This window comes from Alosa sapidissima, chromosome 20 (assembly GCF_018492685.1).
Source record: "Alosa sapidissima isolate fAloSap1 chromosome 20, fAloSap1.pri, whole genome shotgun sequence".
Classification (NCBI taxonomy): Eukaryota; Metazoa; Chordata; class Actinopteri; order Clupeiformes; family Clupeidae; genus Alosa; species Alosa sapidissima.
This window is the reverse complement of record NC_055976.1, coordinates 9,652,356-9,679,904: the sequence shown is the minus strand read 5'-3', so window position 1 is coordinate 9,679,904 and position 27,549 is coordinate 9,652,356. Positions and strand designations below refer to the sequence as shown.

General features: G+C 42.9%; 1 protein-coding gene across 8 annotated transcripts; it reads right to left on the bottom strand.

The window, feature by feature from the left end:
• LOC121694423 lies at positions 1–26,818 on the bottom strand. 8 transcript variants are annotated; one of them, XM_042074591.1, is made up of 6 exons: positions 26,789–26,818; positions 18,231–18,371; positions 16,330–16,542; positions 15,503–15,775; positions 12,068–12,350; positions 8,123–10,108 (listed from the first exon to the last, which is right to left on the bottom strand). In XM_042074591.1, the coding sequence occupies exon 6, from the start codon at positions 10,094–10,096 to the stop codon at positions 8,363–8,365; it is 1,734 nt and encodes a 577-aa protein (XP_041930525.1). In that variant the 5' UTR covers positions 10,097–10,108; positions 12,068–12,350; positions 15,503–15,775; positions 16,330–16,542; positions 18,231–18,371; positions 26,789–26,818; the 3' UTR covers positions 8,123–8,362. The 8 variants fall into 8 exon arrangements, 7 of the variants coding, with proteins under 7 accessions (XP_041930522.1, XP_041930525.1, XP_041930527.1 ...); XM_042074593.1 differs by having other exon boundaries at positions 18,231–18,343; positions 26,789–26,805; XM_042074592.1 differs by lacking the exon at positions 26,789–26,818 and adding an exon at positions 16,712–16,830 and having other exon boundaries at positions 18,231–18,657.
• Between the last annotated feature and the right edge of the window lie 731 nt (positions 26,819–27,549).

Sequence of the window (27,549 nt, the reverse complement as noted above, 5' to 3'; positions counted from 1 at the left end):
GAGAGAGAGAGGGGGGAGGAGGAGAGAGAGGAGGAGAGAGAGGGGGGGGGGGGGGGAGGGGTACATTAACACCACTGAAGCGACTGATGGCGGTTTTCTAGTGTGTTAGCTTCCACACATATTGTGCTGTGTAAATGTGTCCTGATGCCTGAAGCAGTAGACATATCAAAATGTTTAATACCACTGAACCTGGGATCAGCAAGTAGACATGTTAAAATGCTTTATAAAACTGAACCTGGGATCAGCAGAACCAGAAAAGTCCAAAAGAAACACACTGCATAATCCTTGCCTACTGGCAGTATAGTGGGCAAAAGAAACACACTGCATAATCCTTGCCTACTGGCAGTATAGTGGCCAAAAGACCCAACCATGTTATAAAACTGAAGAACTTAGGTCACCTTTAACATAAAAAAAACAAGAGCTCGTGGGCTCGCACAAGAGCGCTTCTATCTCAGTAGGGCATTTTTCAGGCTCAGCAACTTTGGTGGGAGGGTTTTGCCATTCTTGGAGAGATTGACGGCAAACATCATTTCCGAGGTCATGTTGTTTCAATTCCAGCCCAGGTCCCATGCAATTATTCTTGAGGGAATTATTGTGATGGACAATATTCCAGACTTGCCCCTGGCTGTTTGCCTTCTGTTTGGCCTCACATACGCTTTACACCTTCCCAAATGCATGTCAAATACCCTGAGATTCATTCAGTCAGCCATGCTCGGATTGGGAGGTGAGCACACCAATAGTCACCGATGTGATGGCCCCATCTCCCTCTGTCACAGTGTCCTGTGAAGACATATGCAAAAGGAAGTTGTTTGCAAGTCTTTGGAGTTGTTACTCTACATTTAAGTTCAGGTGACTGAATTAACTGAAAACAGTAAAGGGTGACCAAAAATAATCATGTGTTGCTACTAATGAACAAAACTGTGACCAAAAAATGAGTCCACCTTTCCCTTCACACACTGCAAGCTTTTCGTACCAAAAGTAGGGAAACAGTCCAAGAACAGCACTGAAACTCTACCATGCTTCACTGTAGGCAGGGTGTACTTTTCAGCACATACTCCTTACAGACATACTGTTGATCCATAAGCCAAAACAGAGTACAGTAGGATTAAAGCCATGTCAGAGAACTTAAAGAAAAACTCCAGTCATTTTCAACCAATAGCCCTGTTGATTGAGATCAAAGAGTGCTGTCAGATGCAAAAAGAACAAGGAAATTTAGTACACACCGAATAGCGGACTGGCAGCTAAAGCCAACCTACTGTATGAAGGCAAGTTAATGTAAGTTATGTTAGTTTTAGCTGGCTCAATGCTGCACCAAATTTGATCATTTTTACCCACTGACTTCACCTTGCACAACAGGGCTATGGGTTGATGGCGAGTTGTGTATTCTATAGAGCAGTGAAAGAGAACTTGAACTGTTTTGGGCATCAGCAATGGAACTGTGTTGACCTACAGTACGCATCAGCAGTATGTCTGGAAGAGTGGTCAGTAGTTTTTTGTTTATTTTAGCCCAACACACGACCAATAAAATAAATCAACTACAGGCAATTGGCTATCTATCACATTAAGCAGCAGGCAAAACAGCAATACTGCAGAAATCCCCAAGATGAATTTGGAGAAAACACATAAAACTAGATGTACCGCAGAGCGGTACAAAATATGACTGCCGCCCAGTCCAGCACATTTTTTCCACAAAAAGAAATCACGCTGAAAGGCCTATATGATTCTAACTGTCTCACTAAATTGCATTATCCACACTCAATTCTCACTGGTATCTGCTAGACAACAAGTACCAAAACATGATTAGTTCATAGATTTCACATGTAAAATACATTTTATACAACCCCACCCCCATCTTGCCCGTTCATAATTCTGAGAAATTCTTGAATTGTGTGCATGTGTGCGTGTACATGTTTATGTTTATGTGTGTGTGGGTGTGTGTGTGTGTGTGTGTGTGTGTGCGTGCATGTGCATGCATGCGTACAGTACATATGTCTACTGTGTGAGTATGTGTCAAAAGCAAGCTCCCCTCAGCTGTGTTTTATGTGACTGTCGACCCCAATTGTGTGCTGTGTTTTCATCTTATTTATATGGTGTGCTTTTGTTTGCAGTGGATATTCCTTTTCTGTGTTTTCTGTGTTTTCACATGATTTGCTGTGACTATTATAATTAATGGGACACTGAACTTTTTAAGTTGTGGGTCTACAGTTGCGTGCAGCCAGCTGATTACCACCATCAGCTGATTATTATCGCCAGCTGACTCTCCCCTCTAATGAGCGACGCAGCGCTGAAACAACTGATTGACTGAATTAACAAATAGGTGCGGAGGTGCGGCGAAGCGGGGAGACCGGCAGAGGAGGCAGCACGGCAGCTAGGTGCGGGTGGAAGGCACCGACTCCAGCAACGACAACGAAACCGAGGCGGTTGGCCGGAGATCGAGAAGGGCTGGACCGAAGTGGTTGGCGGAGTCAATTAACGCACCAACCCAAGTTGAGTACAAACCCTTGCCTGCCTTAACACTATTGCTTGCGCGTGTGTCAGCTGTTGGTATGCCACTGATCAAGGGCTGTTTTCTGCCATAGTGGAAGCCTCCCCTGCCAGAGACGCACGCTGCTGCGGAGCCGGCTCAACGCACACCAGTGGACCACCTCCTGAGGAATTGAAGTCGGCTTGTGGGAGCGGTTGCCTATTAATGACCGGCTTCATCTGACGCTCAGCTAGGCGGCTGGGTTGGCGTTGGGTGGACTCTCTCTCCCTGGTTTACGCGCTCCCGCTGGTTCAAAGACAATAGATAGGAAAGCTTTGTTGCAGATCCGGACTATATTGACTCTCGTGCAATCTTTAGCCCTTTGAACTGCTGCTGCTTGCTTTTTATGGACAAAGCTGACTGAACTTTTGGTGTGGCTCCGTGGGTTATCTGTCTAGTTGGGGGCATTTATTATTACTGTACGAGAGAAATAACTAGTGTTTTTTTTTTATTATATGTTTTTGCCGGGCATTTTTAATTTCTTTTTTTGTAATAGTAATAAAATTTGTGGAAAGGGATTTTGTTCTGGCTCTTCCATTTCTCCAACAGTGGTAATTAATTAATTTAGGCACTTCGTGTGACATATTTATCATACGTATGATTACTGTGAATGTATGTGTGTGCGTGTGTATCTGTTTATGCACATGTGTGCATATGGAATGGGTTAACATGACCCCTGGAGGCAAACATAGGCAAAAAATTGGTAATCCTAGGCCCTACGGTTCTCAAGATATTCACAGAAAACTCTGTTGGTGTACGGTCACTAAATGTACACATAAATTAATTTATTGGATGGTCTCCCATGAACGAAAGTCCACGAAACTTGGCATGCATTCGGAGGGTGTCATAATGATCCTACACTTTCAATTTTGTGCAGTTTTGACCATGTCAGCCAGAGATATTGTGATTAAAACACCTAATTTTTTGCTTTTTAATTTTTAACTAGGTGGCACTATACATGAAATAAGTGGCAATGGGATGGGTTGACATGGCCCTTTAAGACCAACATACAAAAAAAGGTGGTCCTCCTAGGCCCTACGGTTCTCGAGATATTCACAGAAAACTGTGTCCGGCCACCTATAGGCCAGTTGGTGTACAGTAACATAAATTAATTTATTGTGTGGCCCCCCCCATGAACGGAATTCCATGAAACTTGGCGTGCATTCAGAGGGTGTCATAATGATCCTACACTTCGTGCAGTTTTGACCATGTTAGGTTACATTAATACACAGGATTAGATGTTAAAATCCCTTGTGCCAAAATCCAAGGTAAAAACACATTCAGAAGCCCCTGCTCAAGTTTAACTTTAAAAAGCACACTACCCACAAATCCGCCAACAAATGGTCACAAGCACAATACAAATGGCCCATCCAACAGCAGTAGCCTATATAGTATGCGGCATGTCATTGGGGTTATCAAGTGGGCACCCTCATTCACCGATGTTTCGTTAAGTTAGGCCCACGACACCTCATGAAGGCTTAACAGTGAAACCAGCGTCCTGGAGACACTCCCCTCCATGCTGCCACCATATTACCACATTGAAATATCCAATACCCAAAATACTCTTAACCAGCCCAGGCATGGTCAAGGTTGGCTAGGTTGGTCCGTCCCGTTGATGTGGACTGAACCATAACCATAAAAAACCTTGGCCAACCAACCATCAACCTAGGCACAGCCCATCACAAACACAAAACATACCTGCGATTACAACACCTCATTTTTACTTTTTTGTTTTTAACTAGGTGGCGCTATACATTAAATGAGTGGTTATGGAATGGGTTGACATGACCAAAGCCCCTCTACGGAGGGCCTCCCCACTCTCCATTAATCCCATATAAACTGAATTTGGCTGCAGTTCACCAGAGTTCACCTAGATGGCGATCGTGGGCGAGTCCAAAATACATGGGGTCATATGGAGCTACATGGCTAAATTTATTGTTTTCACCTATTTAACAACTGAAACCCTCAGATTTTATTTTATTTTTCGCAAAATGGATATGGATTATCAATCAAAAGAGAAATAATTCGGGAGTCATGTCCTTTCGTTTTCTTACAGGTTGGGTCGTTGTTGCCCATAACACGCTAGCATTGATGCTATGCTATGCTATGATCATGCTAATGAATGACATTGACACGTTTGAAAGGCTGGATTTTTTAGAACAATTTAATGACTTTAAAAAATATAATACTCAACCAAGTGTATTGTCTTTGCCTCCCCTTTCGAATACAATATTCAAATTACTTGAAAAAAAATATATCCCGAGAAAAGTGGATTTTGAGGGGTACAGCTCCACAGACCTCCATTCATTCTGGACTCGCCCGCGAGCGCCCCTAGATGCAGTACCACACCGGAAGAGTTCCGAGAGTGAAAGTTCTCCCCTTATTAGACATTCTCTGGTAATACCATAAATCTAAAGACGAATGCGGTCGTTGAGCTGTCCTGTCCCAATACAGCACGGCGAATCAAACTAAGAATATCTTTTAAAACTCAAACTTTCAAGGATCAGAAATAGTAAAAATGCATTTATATAAGTATGAATTCACATGCAACAATTATTTATTGAGGAGGAACTACTTTTTTGGGTGGATGATTTTTTTAGTAGGGCGTTGCCCTACCTGCCCATATGAACCGCCTGCGGCTGGCGGTTAACGTTAATTTTAGGAATATTGTGCAGTGCTTTGTATCTGACTGCCATCCTGATGCATGGACCGGTGCATGGTCTGCTCTTGGGCCACCATATTCAGTTTATTAACTTGCTGTGAATTATTACACAAAATGTTCATTAAATGTACGAAGAAGTATTTCTAGGTTAATGATTGATGATATGACTCGTACAGTATGAAGGCTACAGTAGCCTAGCTAATGTTAACTAGCATTACCAACCTCCCTGCAAAACTCACCACACAAATTTGTAGGTCTTGTCCCTCATGCTGGCCCTTACAAATCCCACAAGCTAACCCTCGGACACACAACAGTCAATAATGTGACCCGATTTAAAGTGGTTTTCACCCCTTTGGATTTCATCCTTGAAACAGTGAAATATTCACGGGGGAATGGACTGTTTGCTAGGACCATTTTACTGCAGTGTCTAGCTGCTAGCCGGTGGTAGCATCCAGCTTGTGCTATCAGCTAGCTAGCTAGTTCAAAACTTTAAGTACTTAATGAGGATATACAGGGCTTTTTATGCCTCGACTAAGTTGATGTTTCCTATAAACAACAATTCATGTTCATAGAAACAACAAGGTCACTAAAACATAATATATTTCATACCTGTGTTGTTGCAACATGTAGGGCAGGCTAATGTTAGCAGCATTATAATGACATTCTAATGTCTGAAAGGCTAATGATTAGCCTATCGGCTACCTGAAAAGTTAAGTGTTAAGTGTTTGTGTGATATATAAACCACAATCTTTGTTGATACAAGTACAAATGTTCGTCTAGAAAGTTTTCATTCACATTAAGATTTTTGCCATAGGCAGTAAAAGACTCCGCCATCTTTGTCAATAATTTTAGCTGAGAAAGTTTCAAACTATGACCATGACGGCCTTTCCACCAATCAGAGGCATCACTGTGGGATTGTTCAGGATTGTGGGTAATGAAGTACTTATCCCAAGACATCGCGAATAAAAGACATTTATCTCAAAACAAGGTTAGTGCCCCATGAACTTTTGCTGTCTATATGAGCATATACAATCGCTTAGTACAGCCATAGCTGGTTTTAAGTCTACCATGTGCAGTTACGTTTTTATTGCTTATACCCCAATTGTCAATGGAGAAATTGTATTGAATTCTGCTCACTCACGCATCACTTTTAAGAGAAGCCTAAATATCATATTGAACATGGACTATTCTCACTTATTGACCCTGATAATGAGGTATTTTGATAGTTCTTGAGACATGAATAAATACTTATTATACAATACTTATTATACAAAGCCTGAACAAACCTCCCTCCATTGAGAGATGCTTACTCCATGCCAACTGTGAGATATGGTGAAGGGTATGTGATGATGTGGGGCTATTTTAATTCCAAAGGCCAAGGGAACTTTATCAGGATGCATATCCTGAATCCATGAAATGACTGGTCTTTAAAAAAGAATGCAGCTTCGCTGCTTGGCCTCCATATACTATAGCCTAACCATAGCTATAACCATGTAAAAAGAACATTTTGTATCAGTTTTGTTTTGTTTGTGTGTGTTTAGGTGGTGATAGATGACATAGGAAATAAAGAGGTGTATGAGTTCCCCTTCGATAATGCCTGGTTTTCCCTCGATGACGGTGACGGCAAAATACAGAGGGACGAACTGGTGGGAGCAACAGGCCCGTCTACCGGTAAAACCATACACAAAAAATAATTAAAACAGTCCATTAAAATTGTAATTGTTTAAATTTTGATGTTTTATAGTAACACAATGTAGTCAATAGTCAACGTACTGGTTCCAGGAAAATATTTTAACGTTACCATTTTGCCAGTTTGATGGGATCAAGTGGGGCTTGAAAATTCCCCACCTCAAAAGTGAAAAGGTTTGAGAACCACTGTCCTACCCACACATTACATAGTCCTAATTCGTCCTAAGTCCCTCCACTCGGCAGCCATATTGTAATGCATTTTTTGGCACTTATCTATAGCGTGGGAGTGATGCCAAAAACCTCCCTTCCTATCAACCGCCGTATCCATCAAATGTCATGTCAAACGCCTACCAGCACGTTCATTGATTTGTTATGCAACGACAGATTTGTAGACTACTCCGGAGGTTTTGTATATGTGGTGCATTTTGTGTGTTTGTTTGTCTTTAATCATAATTGTCTATTATCTTAGATTTTAGTTTCACATTATGTTGCAAGCACCGCTTAACATGATAGGGCAAACTCTAGGGCCTCATCACCTGCCAAAACACAGATAACAGGCTGATCCCAGTCATCAGAGGCAAAGCATAACAATACAAACAGGAAATGTTCGCCACCCCAACACTACACATAGTACCACATTGTTACACTGTGACAGAGGAACAAGTGCAGAAGCCCAAACATCACAAATCAGCATTACCTTTAGATAAAATTATATAAATTAAAAAGAAAAAAGAATTCTGCATATCACCATATTATATATCAGATGAAAATGCAAGGCAACAAGGGTCCATTTGGTAAAGAATACATCTGCTTTCAATTTTAACTAATGTGTGTTAGTTATGCCCCTTGGAAATCGGAAGTGAACCAGGGCTCCCCCGACCCATTCTCAATCTCAACTGAGTGTTGGTGTTAGCACGGCTACATTTAAATTGGAGCTGTACCTAAAGTTACTCATATTTTATATTCTAAATAACTATTTCCATTACATGTACTACATTACTCCCAACACAGACTGTATTAGAGCTTTTTATCTTCCACAGCTACAAATAGTGGTGTTAGTTTTATAACACTGGTTATGATGGCACAAAGTAAAAAGAAAAGATAATCTACTGTATGTCATCATGATTACTTGTAATCACAAAGCCAAACCACTGACCTTAGTATGAATTCAGCTGTATAAAGTCTCTGGTCATTTGTGATTACTACCTTGTTGTCTGTTGTCATGACAGACAGATCCTTTGATACGAATCAGATTTTTTTATACTGTATGTGTAAAATGTGTATATATACACTTTGTAAATAATCAGACCATAACAAGTAAGTTGGTTGTGTGTCACTTTATTGCAAACGCCCTGAGAATATGCCGCTGATCCCTTCAAAAGCCACGACTCTTGCTCTTAAACCAGATCACAACAGCTTGTAATATGTTTTTGGGTGTGTGTTAAACACTTTATTGTAAATGCACTGAGAATATGTGGCTGATCCTTTCAAGATCCACGGCTCTTGCTCCTAAACCATGGTGAGAGCATTGCCTCCAGCATCTGCCTGTCCTGTTCATCCTCCTCAGTCTCGTCCTCATACGCTCTAAATCCAAACGTGCTCTGGCTCCTCGGTTGGGTCAGCCTGTTATTTGGCCGTCTTGGTGGGCGGGGTCCAGCTGGAGGGCGTGGCTGAATGGTGGCAGAAGGGCTACTCTCTGTTTCGGCAGGTGATGAGGCCTTAGAGTTTGAGGGCGAGCACTCGTCCACCTCTGTGATGAGCAGCAGAGTGGGGGACTGGGACACCCGCCTGCTGCCCGGCAGCTTTGCCTTGAACCTACTGCGTTGCAGGAGAAGGGGCCTCTCGCTGTGCTTTCCTGCCCTTCTGCGCTCCCAGATATCCTCCGGCTTGCTGCGGGATGTGGCTCTGGGTACCATCCTGGTAGCCACCGAGTCACCAAAACTGCACGTAGCCGCTTCAACCATTTTCTTGGTCAGTGTGTGTTGACCAAAGGTCTTTCTAACCGGTATTTTGGAGGGAGGCTGGGGCTTCCTGGTGCCGACATCCTGCTTTGAGGCAGGTGGGAATACAGTCTTTTTGGTCTGAGCTTCCTTCTCGTTGTTAATCAGCTCAGTGGACGGCTCGACTGCCTTCTGGGACTCTTTTACCTGAGGGACATCTTTCTTCTTGAGGTCTTTCTTCTTCTCACAAGTAGCCACAATGCCAAGATCCTCAGCAATCTTTGCATCTGGAGTCTTGCCATCAGCAGAGACATCAGCAATGACCTCTGTATTTAGAACCTGTAGTGCATTGGCGGCAACTTCAGCCATTTTCTTCTTCAGTGTGCGTTGACCAATTGTTTTTCTAACCGGCAGTTTGGAGGGAGGCTGGGGCTTCCTGGTGCCGACATCCTGGCTTGAGGCAGGTGGGAATGGAGTCTTATTGGTCTGAGCTTCCTTCTCGTTGTTAATCAGCTCAATGGACTGCTCGACTGCCTTTTGAGACCCTTTTACCAGAGGGACATCTTTCTTCTTGAGGTCTTTCAGAGGAGTCACCTCCCTGCTGCTCACCGTGGAGGCTGTCTTAATGGATTCTTCCACAAGCAGGGGAGACAGTATTTGGAGATGTCCATCAGAAACGTGTTCGATATCGTTGTTAAGCAGGGGCAGCTTGCAGCAGTGGACAGCTGCATCAGCTTTCTTGTCATTGTTATTTAGCTCAGTGGTGGACTGCTGGACCGCCTTCTGGGACCCTTTTACCGGAGGGACATCTTTCTTCTTGATGTTCTTCAGAGAGGATGCTGCCATGTTGGATTCTTCCACAAGAAGGGGAAACACCTTTTGGGGATGTCCATCAGAAGCAACCATATTGTAGTTGTTTGTAACAGCAGACACCATCTTGATGTTCTCATCAGCGTAAGTCGCAGGATATTCAGGGCTGAGAAAGTTGAGGGTATGGGGAAGTGGGGGCAGTTTGCAGCAGTGGACAGCTGCATTGGTCTTCCGTGGAACAGCATTGGTCAGCATTGGTCCAGGCCGTCTGTGCGTTGGCAACAGGGGGTACCTGGTGGGCTCTTCCAGGCCAGCCACATGTGAGCGCCCAGCAGATTCTTGCATCACTACCCTGTGACTGAACTTTTTGTCACTTAAGACCTTCATCTCAGGGATGGAGGATCTTCTCTCTCGCCGGGGCAAGAGCCTACCTCCAGTCGGTCTGCCAGTAGGTGGCCTACCGTTATTCATATTGCAGAAGGCCTAAAAAGCAGGAATTCCACAGAAAGAATTAATGTAGGCCTGTAGGGCACATGGAATCAGGACATATTCAAATTAGCGTACCTAACTGCTACTTCAGTAAGGATTTTTTTTTCATAAGGACTTACCTTTTTTCTCTGTGAAGAGTTGCTTTGGGAAAAGTGTTTAACAAGATCAAAGATCATTCAGTCTTTGGCTTTGAAATCTGACCAAATATCTCCTGTGCATTTAAAAGCATGTGTTCACCAATGATTATAGAAGTTTGTGTGTACTGTCAATCAGGTATGGCAATTTATACTCACAAGTCCATTGTGACGTAATAGCTTGGCCACCTAGCTACGACGCCATTACGTCATAATTTCATTCATGAAGAGAATGTTGATAAACTGAGAAAATACCCATGATAATATGATAACAATGACATATGAAATTGAAACAATAAAACGAAATGTCCACTCTGTGGCGCTGCAGACCTTTTAAAAAATCTTTAAAAAAAACCTTCTATAAACAGATCTATGAAAAGTCGTGAAAATTAGAAATCACGATCACAGCTACTTCCAAGAGGTTACAGCCCTCTTTAGGTCATCCGGATGGTCATAGCACTTTGTTCCCTTCACACTAATTCCCCTTATTTGTACAGAAATTCAATCTTGGACATTCGTTTCTCCAAATGGTCTATCGTTTTGGATTTGTGCAATCACCCATCCTATTCAGTAGCCTACCTCCAGGAATGCGATTTTGCTCGCAACAATTAACACAAATTCAGCAAATCCACGCGAATTCTGGGCGACCTCGCAATTTTGTCCAAACACCGCAACTTTTTCGCAAATTTGACCAATCATCGTAGTTTCCCCGTGAAATTTCACCTACTACAACAGTCCCTCTAGCCTATCCTCTGCAGTTTTGATGACAATAAATAGAAGGCTAACGTTAATGATCTGCTTACTTGCATATCTCAACCTGGTGTTGCTAACCAACCTAGGCTATGAAATTAAGTTAATTAATTAAGGCCTACTTGGTTTACTGACATTTGAGTAGGCTATGCAACCCATCAAACGTTTACCTGGAGATGTCCTTTTAACTTATGTCATGTTTGCTAGCTTGTGGGCTTAGTTTGAGTAGTGCTACCAAAATCATAGAAATTAATACAATTGCAAGACATTTACCTCTTCTATCCAAGAATGATTTCATTCGAGTTGTTTTTTTTTAACATTTATTTTAACTAATGACATAGAAGACATTCCCAGTTGCATCCACATAGTAATGCACTATGCAAACAGTGATTTACAGTCGTAGCCGAACACAGTGAGATGGAAGCCTTCTAATCCACTCAGAAATGTAATTAGGCTACTCTCACGTCCTTAAAGAGTCAGGCAGTCAATTAGACGTACGCCACCAATGTAATGACATTACAGAGAAGTGTAGTCAAATAGTTTAAATTAATATGAAATTACTAGATACTTACTTGGCTATTAGTAATTATGCAGGCCACAGACTATGAATTATTAAAAAGATATGAACTTAAAGGAACCGTATGTAAGAAATCTTTTTTGGACTGTTCTACGAAAGGTTATACTGCTTTGTGAATTACCCCAGTCAAAGCATTTACACAAATAAAATAGGCCTACTTTAATTTTCTGTAATCCTTACTGTTTACCTTTACTTATCCTTTTTAATAAGCATCAAGATGATCAGTGTGATTTTGGTCTTACTAACCTTAATTGCCCTAAATTAAAACAAAAAAAATCGCAACTATTTTTGCAATTTTCACTTCCTCCTGCAATTTCGCCGCAAGAAACAGCTAAAAACACCGCAACTTCCATCACAATTTTTTTAGAAAAAGGGGGGGGCATGACCCATGGCCTCAACTGACAACCAACAGGAACCAAACCTTTTTTTTTTATGCTCTTTGGATACATCCTTTTACGTTGATAAAAACATCACTGAGAAAGATAGACTTACAAAGCACAGAAATCCAAAGGGGCGCTGAGCTCTTCACCGGATGAGCTGGAGCTCGGCCTCACATCTGTACTGGGCTCCATGGTCCTCTCTGCTAGCAGTGAGCTCTAGTGTTTGTGTCACCGTCACATTTTCACTTCTATCTCCACAGAATGTGGTGTTACTGATGAGGGCATTTGAGAGCTGCTGCTTATCTTTAAACCATGTCACGCTGAGATGGTCATATGGAGCCCAACAAACTCACCAACATCATTTACAACATGAATGGACACTCTGGCAGGAGGCTCTGGTGAGAAACACACAGACACACACACACACACACACACACGTGACACTCAAATTACTGTTGTGCAGCTGAAGATTTCTAATAACCATATGGTGCAGCTATCTTACAACCCCTTAAAGGAGAATTCTGGCGATTTTTCGCATAGATCTCTGTTTCTCTATTGATATCTTTCTCCGCTGAGTTTGTTCCTACTATTTGCCACTTGCCGTGCATAGCCGACGAGCTAAGGGCGCACCATCAATAAATATATTAGCCTTGGCTACTGTAAAACTTTGGCTAACATTGCCTACCTAGCAATGCTAAATGCAATATGTCCAAAGGTAATCTACGGTAGGCGACTACATCAGGCTACTGCTGATGTCTCCGCATATTGCATAGGGGCAGCTGTCTGCTGTTTGTACTGTCTAAAACGTATTTAACTTCATCAAAGTCTGCTTTATTGTCAATTTCTTCACATGTCAAGACATACAAAGAGATCGAAATTACGTTTCCTACTATCCCAAGACATATTTTACCAATTAGGTCCACAGACAAACATAACATTCAAGTAAACAATATAAAAAGTAAAAATAAGAAGGCACATACAATGAAGAAAATAAGAGCAGCAAAATTTGAGTTGAAATTGTGCAATTGTGCATACAGTAGACAGTCAATATAATAGTGCAAAAATCAGGCCAATAAATGGCTGAGGTAGTTCTGTTTGACCTAAGTATGCAAGTGGCATAGTGGTGCAAGTTATGTAAGAGCAGCAGAAGTGTGTTCAGAAGTGTTTTCAGGACAACAAGTTGCAAAGTGTGCAAGTGTACAAGTGGAGTAGTGCAAGTGGAGTAGTGCAAGGCAGCCATTGTGGGTCCAAAGTCCAGGATGTTATGTAGCTGAGGGGGGAGAGAGTTCAGCATCCTAACAGCCTGGTGTATGAAGCTGTTGGTGAGTCTGGTGGTGCGGGAGCGCAGGCTTCTGTACCTCTTCCCAGAGGGCAGTTGATCAAACAAATTGTGAGCGGGGTGACTTGCATCACTTACAATTGTGGTCGCCTTGCGGGTGAGGTGGGAGGTGTAAATGTCCTTCAGGGAGGGGAGTGAAGCACCAATAATCCTTCCAGCTGTGTTCACTATGCGCTGCAGGGCTTTCCTGTTGTATTCAGTGCAGCTTCCGCCCCACACAGCGATACAGCTGGAGAGGATGCTCTCAATGGTGCCTCGGTAGAATGTGGTCATGATGGCTGGTGGAGCACTTGCTCGCCTGAGTTTCCGCAGGAAGTACAGGCGGCGCTGAGCTTTCTTCGCCAGTGATGCAGTGTTGGTGGTCCAGGAGAGGTCTTCACTGATGTGCACCCCCAGGAATTTGGTGCTGCTCACTCTCTCCGCCACAGCACCGTCGATGGTCAGTGGCAGGTGTTGGGTGTGACCTCTCCAGAAGTCAACAACAATCTCCTTGGTCTTGCTGACGTTCAGCAGGAGGTTGTTGTTCCTGCACCACGTGGTCAGAAGGTCGACCTCCAACCTGTATTGAGTCTCGTCGCCATTGGTGATGAGACCCACCAGAGTTGTGTCATCAGCAAATTTCACTATGTGGTTGTTGCTGTAGGTTGCAGTGCAGTCATGCGTCAGCAGGGTGAAGAGCAGCGGACTGAGCACGCAGCCTTGAGGGGCCCCCGTGCTCAGTGTGATGCTGCTTGAGATATTGTTGCCAACACGTACTACTTGAGGCCTCTGAAAGAGGAAGTCCAGTAGCCAGTTGCAGAGGTAGGTACTGAGTTCCAGTTTGTCAAGTTTGCAGATGAGTTGTTGTGGTATTATGGTGTTGAATGCAGAACTGAAGTCTATAAACAGCAATCTCACATATGAGTCTCTTTTTTCCAGGTGGGTGAGGGCTGGGTGGAGGGCAGAGCAGATTGCATCCTCTGTGGACCGTTTGGCTCGGTATGCAAACTGGAAGGGGTCCAGGGTGGGGGGGAGAATGGATTTGATGTGTGACATGACAAGCCGCTCAAAGCACTTCATGATGATGGGTGTCAGTGCCACGGGGCGGAAGTCATTGAAGCAGGATGGAGCAGTTTTCTTCGGCACAGGTATGATGGTAGCAGCTTTGAAACATGATGGGACGGTGGCTTGCTTCAGGGAAGTGTTAAAGATGTCTGTGAAGACATCCTTAAGCTCCTCAGCGCAGCTGATATAGTATATAGTATAGTATTCATAGCCAAATACAAATATAATAATGGCGATGGATGTGAGGAGTTGGCTGTAAGTTAAGCCTGTTTATCCTATCTAGCCACAAGTCTCTCCTGCACTGACTCAACTCCTGTCATTTTCTACTCGTTTTCTGACCATACTGTAGCTGTCAACATTGAGCATTGAAAATAAGGGAGATTTTCCGGTTTACTCACCCAAAATACAGGGAAATTTCAACATTCGTCTTTCTGTTGCAATCCCTCTGGTGAGAGCAGGAATTCGTACTACAAAACTACTGCACTAACTAAACGAGATGTGAAGCTAGGTGTAAACTTTGCTTAAAGTTTGGCGTCAAATGCTCTCTCCCACACTGTTCTGATCACCTTAAGGTCGCCTTCAGTTCAGGCAAGCAAAACGATGCTTTAAAAACATCTTTTCGCTGGAAGGGCAGGGGGTAGCAAAAGGACAACAGTACAGACGGACAAGTTTGATGGGGCTATATGTAATGAGAGTAATAAAATATGGGATATTTTACGGGAAAATAACAGTAGACAGCTGGAAAAAAAGTTGACTGTGTGTTTCTGACAGTGGGTGACACTAGGGCTCTGTTGTTAGAACGGCCTGTATTGCTGTTGTTAGAACGGCCTGTAGCCTATTGCACAACATAGGCCTACCATCACGTAACATTTTGTACAAATAAATAAATAGCCTACAGCGATAGTACCGGCGCTGTCACGCTTGTCAATTGACAGCTGCATTAAATAGACCTACCTATGCATTTTCTATATCAACAAAATGGCCGCTGCGAACGTTATTACCTGATTACGTAGATCAAATATGCCTAATACCATGTAGATAATCAAGGGTGTCATATAAAATGTTCCACCCCAGACAAGGCAGAAAAAATAGTTAAATACTACACATATATGGGTGGCAAATACTAATTTGAATTAAAAGACAGGCCCCATAACTTTAACTCACTGTATATTGTGATGTTAAGGTCGCTCACACACTGTTCTCCTGCATCAGAATTTGTGAAACACTTTATTTCACTGCCAAGGCTCCAGTCAGTCAGACTTGATACTTGCTAGACCAGGTACCCCTTGCCATTCCTCATCTTCGCGCCCACAGGGGTTTCCCATCCCAGGAGGTTGACTGTTGGGTCGAGGGCACTGCAGACTGCCTCTGCTGGATCTCCATATTGAACGATCAGATGAGGAGGATCAATGAAAGGCCCGTTGCAGGTTTCTGCCCCTGTAAAATATGCAAGCAATTCATCAGAACATTCCTAGTGGAACATTTCTGTCCGAGAGCCAAAAATCAAGAAAACGAAAAAACAGTGAGGTAATTAGAAACCTCCTGCAAGAAGTCAAAGTAGGAACAGAATCATAGAAAGTATTAATTACAAAAAAAGAGCATGACTTTCCTTCTACAAAAACACACTATAGGAACATAAACATAACAATGTCCTCATAAGAGTAGAACATTGGTGGAGGGCAGGCTATTAAGAGGCTTTTGAATTTGTGAATTCACACCTTGATTTGGACGTGGTCCAAAATGTTTGGATTCTTACAAATAGAAATGTTTCCTTTCCTTTCCACAAAGTTTCTTGAAAATCAACGTTTTTTTTTTTCCATAAACAGGTCAATCCAAAAGTTTCAATTTTAGTTTCACTTTTACTAACAAACTCACTTTCACTTTCACATTTACTCAATGGTGGAGGTCTGCAATCTCTCTCCACTCACCCTTCTGTTCTGTTGATTTTCTGACTAGGCTTACTGAAACACAGGTCCTTACACTTCACTTACCTGCTTCCATAATTAAGAAGAGCAGAAATGAGCTGGTGACGAGGCTTCCATACACACCCATCTTGAAACAGGGCCGTGACACAGACACTCAGAGTTTGTCCTTATCTGTCCCCGTTATGTCTGTACAATCCCAGACTGCCTTCCTTTCTCTCTTTGTCTCTCTCTCTCTCTCTTGGTTGTTTTATAAGCACTGTTGTCTTTGGGGCGTTTCATCTGAGGAAGGAAAAGGCAAAAGGAGTTTAAAGCTAGTGTAGGACATTCTGGAGATCCAATTGAGATTGAAATCGATTTGGCAAGTACAAATCATAGAAAATCCAGCCCAGAAAATAAAAATGGAACAAAATAACTTCAGCAATCAAAATCATTATGGGTGCTCTTTCACCTATAGAAGCAGTTACATCATTCAACCTTTCACGACCTGAACCAGTTTGCTTTGACAAAGTTTCATCCCAAGAAGTGTTTTGTTCCTACCCCAATTCAGAAGGTGATGATAACATCCACCTAGGGATACAAACCATATATTTCAGCAACATGCAGTATATATCATCACCAAAAAAAAAAGCTGAGGGCTTGATGGTGTAATCACCAGGGCATTATCATATATGAAACACAGATGTACTGTCAGCCAGGGAAACGGAATGCCAAACATGGCTTTTTATTGTCAGTAGGTTATAACTTTGTGGTGAAATGTTGATAAACAGGTTGTTCCTGATTCTCCAGACCCTTAAAGCATCAAATCAGGACAGGAACAAATGGAGATAAAGCATTCCAGCAGGGACTGCGTGAGCAGGACTATGTTATCCTAAAAACTGGGCCCAGGGAGACAGTAGAGAACTCATCACGAGTGTGGAGGGGGCTGGGTCTGTCTGGGACGGTAGACACCACGGACTCTAAGTAGCGTTATAGTAATGAGTTCTGAATGGTCTCAAATGCAGCATTTGGAAGCTTTCATGGGTAGGATTTCAAAGGCAAATGGTTCACTGGCAGAGGGCAGCTGCCTTAAATGTGTAGATTTCATCTGTGAAAAACATCCATCTAGTCAGTGAAAAGTGTGACTGAATAGCAGCACCAGTAGAACACCACCAGACATGGAAATGTTATTATCTGATGGAGATGAGACTATTGATGTGTAAAAAACCCATGTTTGGTATTTAAACTTTAAATTGTAAAGGAGAGCTCTGAGAGTTATTTGAAATAGAGAGAGAAAGAAAGACTTGTGCAGTTTTGCATCCCCAGGAGGATTCTGCTTACATTCCTGTAGCTGGGGAAGTACTAGTGTATGTGATAATGTGGTTTATGATACATGTGTGTAAAAAAGGGGCTGCTTGAAATAAAGTGGATCTTCCATTATGTTGAAGGGAGATCACCATTTTCTTTCTCCGATGAACATTTCACTCTTACGTATTACATATTACTCTTGGACCAGGGCTGACAATAATAAGCTAAATTAAATATAGAAAAACTGTGTGGAGGCTATAAAGATAGGGAAAATAGTTTCATCGTTTTTTTAGGCAGCAGTAACAGGATGAAACACTTTTAATTATTTTATTTCTTTCATTTCCCTACCCTAGATGTCACATTCAGACCTGTAAGACTGCTTTTCCATACATGAGATGACGTTTGAGAGGAGATTTGTGGTAAGTAAAAAAAGAAAGAAAAAAAAATACATCAACACCTGTCATCTGACTCAGTCAGGACTCACTCTGTAATTCATTGCCAGCCAATCTGGGATTAACAATATGGAACAAACCTGAGCAGATTGATCCTTATTCACCTCAATAGCTACAACAAATAGTGGAGCAATGTTTAAACAGTCAGATGATGTACTGAGGGGAATACATTTTATTATTGTAACAAATCAGAGATTTGCTTTGGAACAGATAAGAGTTTTATCGACTCACCTCAAATAACATGAACTCCAATGCCGGGCCGGACCCGGCCCTGATGCCCCAGCATCCCACATCCGCTCCAGGCTGTGCCGCCAACACACTCTGGTTGAACCTGGTTCCAATGACTCCAGCAACCGTAGAATACGGACACAACTGACATGGTGTATAACATTGTTAATTTTGCATGGTTTTTAACGCCAACATTTTACACACGCGCTGCACAGCATTATGACAGTTTACTCCGGTGTTCCAGTTTAGATGGTGAGCAGGTTAACTTGTGATATTGTGAATATTCAACAAGACCCTGCCTACTTGTTAACAACACTTTGCTCTGCCTCCGCCCTTCCAGTGCTGGAGATTCACATTTTCACAAGCCTACAATGGCGACAGAATATGAAGCAAGATCTTGCCGAAAACACGCGGAAATCACCAGTTCATGTATAATGCATGTCTGCTTAAGCATCCACACAAAATGTTGTGCAAACAGGAAATGTGTCAAAGTAAATCAGCGACGGTTTTGTTGGGTTTCGAACATGAGTCTCACTGAGGCAAAATGTTCCAAGCAGCAAGCACCATCACCAATACGCCACAGAGAGCAACGCTTGTCATTAGTAGACTAGTGTACTAGCTTACTAGCTATCCTGATGTCCATGTTAACTGGTGTGGCCTATGACATGAGCAAACACAGCGAATGCATGCCTTGAATAATGCAGATGAATTTTGCCTCAGTAATTTTGCATCACAAACCGTAACAAACTGGCATGACCCCATCAGACATTGTTCGTTTTTTGTGCAGAAACACACATCGTGCGCAAAAATTATGAAGATCACTTGTGGGCCTCGAACTGCTCACTAAAATAGCAAGCTAGCAGTAATAGGCCACCCTGTTAATCAAATACACCACTGGTCATTTTGTATCTCTACAATAGCATGGTGTTTCAATTAAATGAATGTGTAGGCCTATGTTGTCTTGTGACAGCTTATTTGTCAATCGATCAAGATATTCATTATAGCAAACATCTAGGCTACGTGAATGTTTTGCAACAGGCTGCTGAGCAGTAATGGGCTAAAATATTTACTAATTTAGGCTACGTGGGAATCTTAAACAGCAACATCTGTCATCAAACTCTCTAGCTACATCGAAGTTGTCTAATCCATAAATATGCTACCATGATAACCATTTTGTGTCGTCAAATTAGGACCAACAAATTATAAGTCTAACTCGGAGAAAATAAGTTTCATATGTTCACTTCGAATCACTAGACAGCTCACTGCATAACTTCACCGAGACTAAGATAACACTAAGTTATGATAATTTTTGCACATGACTGACGTGTTTCATATTATTAACCCCCAAAACGGAATAAAGTGTTAGTGGGGACATGAGTTTATTGTAGCCTACATCAGTTAGGTTTTGGTATGTGAGGCAAAGATGAACCTACTTTGTTGTTTTGAGGCTTGCATATGCCCATGTTAAATTGTGATGGCACCAGTTAACATGGGCGTATATTTGTCACATATGTTAACCTGTGTTAACTTTGACTAAAAGTTCAATATATAGGCTACATAGAAATCTGGCATCAATTTCAGCGGCTCGTAGTGTAGTGGTATAGACGATGTAGAAGCTTATCTGATCAACTTTCTTGTCCATGCATGGTTCGAATCCCAGCTAGATCGCTAGTTTTATTTTTTTCCATTCATTCAGTATGTGTCATATTTGTGTGGATTATGCTTAAACAGACATGTATTAGAAATACACTGGTGATCTTTTCAGCGATATCCGTGATATTGTCTCACTTGCAAACACTTCTTGAAAATGTGAACCTGCACTAGGCGGAGGCAGAGCTAAACGCTCTGAAGAAGTAGGCAGGGTCTTGTTGAATATTCATGATTTTATGCAAATATCACCAGTTAATCTGCTCACCATCTAAACTGGAACACCGGGACTGTGCTGGCACGCTACATGTTACATTGTGGTTTTCATCACTATAGGAAAGGCTAGGAAATTGTGCATAGCAAACCATTCTTGCTTTCTGGTCCCATATATTCCGGTGGGGGTAGCTGGGACTTTGACAATGGCTTGATGTCAGTTCACATCCTGAAGACTGGGAACATATGGCTCAAGGAAGCATAGGGGGAAAACACAATAGGCATGGCTCCCTTCAACTTTCTCACCAACCTGAATTTGGGCTAGAAAGTCTATAGCTGTCTGGCTTATTCCAACAAATTAACATGTCAACACATTTAAACCTAGCTCTCGCTTCGTTTAGGCGAAGTCATGCTGGCTAGACAGCTGAAGATTTGTGAAAATACTAATGAGACTTGGACCTTGGACCTAGAAGAAGCAGAAGCAGAAGCAGCAGCATCAGCTTGGGCACTGCACATACAGTAGGCACTGCACCATCTCATTATAGCTGCCTCAGGTGAGGAAGTCATTCTATCCAGAAAGGCCTTGAAAGGATGATGACGTTCGACCTTAGCTGGTGGTGTTACATTCACTACATGGGCATATTTCATGAAAGTCTGGCTAAAGAAAATGCGAGTTAATAACCTACACATTTTGTCCGCAGTGTTCTGTGAATTAAAACGAACGAACTTTTAATGAAGGCATGGAGGAGTTTGTGCACAACCGTGTGGTAAAAAAACCCAACATAAAATTGTGAACCACAACTATACCCAACCGGAAACTCACAACTCACAAACCATTGCATGCGAATAAACTTATTTCAACAACCCTTTGTCGTAGGCTACTATGCAAATTAATCGAATAAATGTCTTGTTAGATTTACTTTTTGTTTCATTTTTTAATTCAAGCGATCCCATTCAGGATTTCCCATTAACATCTTCAAAACATTTTTGGATGGAAATCCAGCTAATAGCGGAAGAAAAAGAGAAAACTAAGAGTTAAAATTGATGGGCAGTAAAAATGAAGGGGTGTTCAGTAGTGTTAAATAAAGTCTTCCAGCAAAACAAATACATTTCAAAATAGGCTACTGGCTAGGACTACTGTTGTTGAAACTGTGGACTGACTAGATGCACTGAAGAAAATGAAATAGTTTTCCTTCGTGTCTTCTACATCCGCAATTTTACAGTGGAATACCATCATCTGTCATAAAGTGTTTCAGTCAGACCGTAAAGCCATTTCCTGTCTGCTGTATTTGTCTCTGCCACGCGACGGCACTGTTGTATTGTACCACTCTAGTCTAGCATCTGACTACCGGTAGTCATGTTCTCAGCGTGGAAATATTTTGAAACATTACCTAATAACCTAACCTCAGAGCAATGAGTAAATTAGTATTGATTTTGTTTCTGTGAGTGTGTTTGTGTGAGAGAGAGAGCAGAAAGAGTTCACATTAAGTGAATTTAATGCATTCCATGTTAATGGATATTGACTCTTGATCATTAAAGAATTCTGTTCACTTCTAGTCTTAGAAAAAGGTTCAGTTTCAGGTCAGACATGCATGATGACCATTAGATCAGAAGTCAGTTAATAAAAGTATAAATGTACACTTGTGTCTTGGGCTAAGAACATGTGTAATACACTGTAATATATTCTGTTTCATTGCATGGCAACTGCTGCAGTCCTTCCTAAAGGAGCACTTATGTTCTGGAGCCATGTGAACATGTTGCACTAGGCTGAACGCAGAATGAACCCCTTCTCCCCTGTGCGGCTGGAACAGATGGGGAGTGTATACTTTGGAAATGTTACTTGTAATGCCCTTCCTCATTTGGGCTAAATCCTCAAATCCATCTCCCATATCGCCCCAACCAGCCTAATGGGGCGAATATCCTTTTGACGTAACTGGAAGAGAGACGGAGAGTGAGAGAGAGAGAGAGAGAGAGAGAGAGAGAGAGGCAGAGGGTTGGAGAATGTTATCGTTCCATAAAATCTAAATATGAATTACAAGAATATCTCTCTACTGTCAGAGATATAAAGCAGAGACAGATCCTGACCAAATACAGACTCGGTGACCACAGCCTAGCCATAGAAAAAGGCAGACTAAGGAAGTCATGGTTCCCAAGAGAGCAAAGAGTCTGGTCACTGTACGACAGGTGAGGTTGAGATGGAGGTGCACTTTCTTCTTCAATGTAAGAAATATGAACTTATTAGAGATACCTACTTCGATAAATTTACCAACCTAATCTCGGAGTTCCGAAACCTGGGAGAACAGGTAGTACTGCCTGTCTTACAGCAAGGACAGCAAGAACAGACAGCAGCTCTTGCTGCTAAATATGTCACTGAATGCCATAGAGCGAGGGACAGTGATTAGACACTATACACACTATACACATGAAATACCTACCATTTCCAGCACCACACAAAGAAAACGCTATACTCAAACACATGAGGGGCACACACACACACACACAAGTTTATTTGTATAAATGTCTTATCTATCGTATGTTCTGTATTGTATTGTTTGATGTCCTGCTTTGGCAATGCAAAGAAATATTTGTCATGCCAATAAAGCTACCTTGAATTGAATTGAGAGGGAGAGAGGGGGAGAGAGAGAGGGGGGGAGGGAAAGAGATTGATTATAGCACCATCCATGTAGTGCTGGGCGGTATACCGGTTCACACTGTATACCGGTGTATATTTTCGTTATGATATGATTTTTTAATATACCGCCATACCGGTGTATTAGTCTAGGTCAATTTAAAGAAATTAACCCTGAAGGCAAATCATGTTAATTTTTGGCATACAACATTTTTAGGGGTTTTGAAGGGTGCTGAATTCAAATCTTCTGTATGCCAGGCTCAAAAATGTCCCATAATGCCTCAAAATGGAGAAATCCAATATATCCAATATGAATTGTTTTATTATGCCTATACACACAAGGGAAGCCCGTTGTCGTTTTTTCTCTGGTAAACGTGTGTGTTCTCCTGTTTCCGAAGGGCCGTCAAGAAAGATGGCAAGAGTAGCCAGGGTGCTCACTGTTTTCTCTTAGCACAAGGCCTGCAGTTCCCTAACCTGCTCCTCCTACCAGTCCGTGTGAGCTGGAGAAGGAAGATGAGGAGGCCATTGTGGACGTTGAGACTGTTCTCTCGTCTGAGGGAGAGGAGCTACCTTGTGCACAGCCCTGTGCAGCCAGCCCTGTGGGAGGCGAGCTGGCCCGTCTGTTTGAGGAGGTCGTTGGCAGGGCATCCAGGGCTCTTGATATTCCCCATCTAGAGAAGCCCCTTGCCTCTGCATCTAGGTTCCACACAGACATGACTGAGCGCCCAGTGGTGGCGCTCATTCCTCTCCTACCAGACTTTAGTGACTTGGTCTGTCGCCCGATTTCCTCCCCAACTACTTTTCGTAGGTGGTCTGGCCAGGCTAAGGTGCTTTCCAACATGTACGTGTGGTAGCTTTATTTAGTTATGTAGCTTTATGAAAATATATTATTATTATTATTATTATTATTATTATGTAGTTGTATGAAAAGATATTCTGTAAACTGTCCGAGGTCCATGTGGTGAAACAGCAGGGGTAATTATAGCTAAGGCATACACATGCTTAGGGGCCAGGAGTTTACGTATAAGGACATGTATGCCTAAGAGAGAATGGGTAGCCTCAGCGGTTGTTCTAGCAGGGTCAGAGGTCACTTGCAGAAATATAGAATGAATACATAGACACATATGTATTACCAAAAGAGGTAAGGAGGACATAGGAGCTTTGTTCTATTCTGAGTTAACAAAAACAAGTGACGACATGAGAAGGAAGGGTATAAGAACCATGTACAGAAAGTCAGATGCAGCTTGCTTCATGAACCAATGCTCTGGAATACATTAAAGCCATCGTCTGCAGTATTCATCTACGTTGTTTGGAATTCTTTGGAGTTTGTATTCTTTAAGTAAAATAAGCCACCACATACGGCGAAGGGCTGATTGGTTGTGGCTCACTCCTCCCAGTAGATCAAGCTTTGGAGACCCTCTTCTGTGCCCTCTTCTCCTCTCCCAACTTCCTCTTTGGTGGTCCCTCCTGCCTCAGTGCCAATGGCAGGACTATGGAGGCTCTGCTGGGTAAGCTGCATAGGCCCATAGCGATGCAAGTGTGAGTGCCGGTGGAGCCTGGGTCCATGTTCGGCCCACAGGCAACCACCCTGTTGCAGCATGCACGTGACAGCCGCCGCTGTGCAGAAGAGGTGTCAGGGTCTCTTGGCAGGCATGCCAGGGGCGCTAGGCGCTCTAGGGCATTCACGCCTCAGCCAACATCTACCTTGGGGCATCCGTCTTGGGGGCCGACTGATCTCAGGCAGCGGCTTCAGGCATCCCAAGGGCGGGGTACCTGCCCACAAGCTGGCTGGGGGGGCCAGCGTGCTAGTGGCCGTGGCCCCTCCAGGCGCCCCATCGTTCCTGACAATCTCCGGGCCAGCTTCTTGCACCCATGAGGCAGCGGGGGCTCAGGATATTAAACTATCTAGACGACTGGCTCATCTGTGCAACCTCAGAAGTGCAATGCCGCCTACACGTGGCCTTGCTGTTGACGCACACTCAGGACTTGGGCTTGCGCCCCAATCCCAAGAAAAGCAGGCTCCAGCCTTCCCAGGTCACCACCTTCCTGGGCATGGTCCTGGACTCCAGGAGGGCATCCGTGACTCTCTCACCGGCGACACAGCAGTCTGTCGCTTCACGTTGCACGCCCAGGTGGAGTGGAAACTCTGCCTTCGCCTCTTGGGCCTTATGGTGGCAATGGTGCAGGTAGTCCCCCTTGCCCTCCTTCACATGCTCCCAGTCCAGAGGTGCTTTTTGAGCCTAGGCCTGTGCCCCCATGGGCCCTCCCAGGCCAAGGTGACTATGTCCCGCAGGCTTCACAGGGCCCTACACTGGTGGAGAGAGCCCGCCAACACCGAGAGGGGGAGTGCCATGGGACTGGTGATTTGTCGCTGTGTCGTATTTACAGACGCATCCCCAGTAGGCTGGGGCATCGTTCTCGATGGTCAGGGCATCAATGGTCTCTGGACGGACCCTTGGCTATCCCAGCACATCAATGTCCTGGAGCTGAGGGCCGCTCTCCTCGCCCTCCAGCACTTTCTACCGTGGCTAAGAGGCCAACATGTGATGGTGAGGACTGGGGGGGCTTGGGGTCTCCAGGTCTTTGCAGCCTGGCGACAGACCTGTCGCTCTGGGCTCATCCCCTGTTCAGCTCTCTCAGAGCAGTTCATGTGCCGGGGGCCTTGAATGCTGCGGCCAACATCTTGTCAAGAGGGGGGCCACATCCCGGAGAGTGAAGGCTCTAGTTCTTCTTCCAATTCACAAAGGCTAACTAGCTAACATTTTTAAGTTTCTTATAATATATTAATTATTCAGTCAGCCTATACATAATTCTCACATAACAATCTTTACATGCTATTACAGATGTATTACATGGTCCTAAACAAATTGTTATAATATTATGTTATAGTTACTGCTGAGCATCATGTGAGGGGAGCGACATAATTCACAAGCGCCTCCTCGGTGTATAGACAGAGGGTGTAGCCTCATTCACGGTTATATATGGGTATTTGGGTGTGTAGGGGTAAGGGTAGGGGTGGGATGGGCAAACATGTCATCATAGCACACTGGACATCAAAACAATAGGCTGAGGTACAATATTTCATTAGTAGGCAAATCTAGTAGTAACAGTTTTAAACATAGGCCTTTAGGTTAAGAGTTTCAAGCATTTTCTTCAAATACTAAATAAATAGTTAAAATACAGATAAATAATATAAATAGATAGTAAAATATGGTAATCAACCTTGCTTCTAAACATGTTTCAAGTAAATGCTTCAGAAAGTCATCAACCTGTTTCATGGTGCTCTTTTTTCATGAATTATTCATTATCAAACAAAATTTTTAACCATGTACATTAATTTCAAGCATTTCATTTAGTCTTGATCTTAAATCTGAGCATGTCATTGAATTCCCTATATGTGAAAACCTATAAAAGCACATTACATTCAGGTTTTTACCTTGTACAGTCCAAATGATAAGTGATTAATTCGATTTTGACCTGGCGGCGGGGGCCATATTGGATTTCTCCATTTTGGGGCATTATGGGACATTTTTGAGCCTGGCATACAGAAGATTTGAATTCAGCACCCTTCAAAACCCCTAAAAATGTTGTATGCCAAAAATTAACATGATTTGCCTTCGGGACTTTAAATAAGCACATTTTCCAAAATCCTGCCTAGTCTATATTTGATTACACAACGTTTGGAACGCTGCGCCGCGTGACAGTGTTTCAGACGGTACTTTTTTCATACGCACGCATGGTGCCACTGCGAGGCATAGTGAGGTAGGCCTAAACACAAAACGTTTTTCTCCTGAAGTATGACCCTTAAGGCTTAATTTCTCCTTAGGTAAGGGGTTTATTTAAGGGTGTCACCTTAAAGGAATTATCCGGAGTAAAATGCACTTTAGATCAATTTACGGATGATTGGGAGTACATACGTTGAGTTGACATCAAAATCATGTCATTCGGATGTGTTTTGAGACCGTTTTTAGTCAAAACTCGTTAGCCTGTTAGTGACCAGGGCATGTCATTTCGCCGCTACAAAACGCTATTTTTATACCTCTTCTACAGTTCCAAACAACATTACACTTACGTGGTAGTGAGTAGAGGGTCCCTAAAGCCAAACCAAAGTATCCCGAGGTCTTTATGTGGTCGGTTAGAGAGTCCAGAATGAATTTCATCAAGCCAGCACCTTTCCGTAAATGTTGCTGCTGCAGCTAGCATCTTTTGAGTCTGTAGGAGTCGATTGCATCACGTCGTTGCACGACATCACGTCACGTGACATTTCAAAATTCCAACCTGTTAGTAAGCTAGGGTTTGCTGTTGTATACAACTTCATTTCAATATTGAAAGAAATACTGGACTATGTTTAAAAAAAAAAAAAAAAAAAAAAACGGCGATGAAATTGTGAATTTCCAGAGCGTGTTACTCCACACTCGGCAATCGACTCCTACGGACTTTCCAGCTGCAGCAGCAACATTTCCGGAAAGGTACTGGCTTGATGAAATTCATTCTGGACTCTCAGACATAAAGACCTCGAGATACTTCGGTTTGGCTTTAGGTACCCTCTACTCACTACCATGTAAGTTTAATGTTGTTTGGAACCAGGCTTGGAATTTCACCATTCTGGGGGCAAGGCCACTTGGCCTTCAGTTGGGCATATTTGGTGGGAGGCACAAAGGCCACATGTCAGGGCCCCAAGGCCAAAGTTAACTATACAGTAGTAGGCTATACAAATGATCGAAGTTGTATTTAGCCTATTCACTGCAGTAGACCTGCATCACTGTATGAAACATTACAAAAACATGAAACATGACATATTACATAGAACTGTAAATCATCTGATCATCTAAT

Excerpts from the sequence above, each read along its gene's own strand:
- LOC121694423 (XM_042074587.1), bottom strand. The coding sequence starts at position 10,290 with ATGATCTTTGATCTTGTTAAACACTTTTCCCAAAGCAACTCTTCACAG. Across the intron at positions 10,109-10,233 it reads ACTCTTCACAGAGAAAAAAG|GCCTTCTGCAATATGAATAA; the intron begins GTAAGTCCTTAT and ends CCTGCTTTTTAG.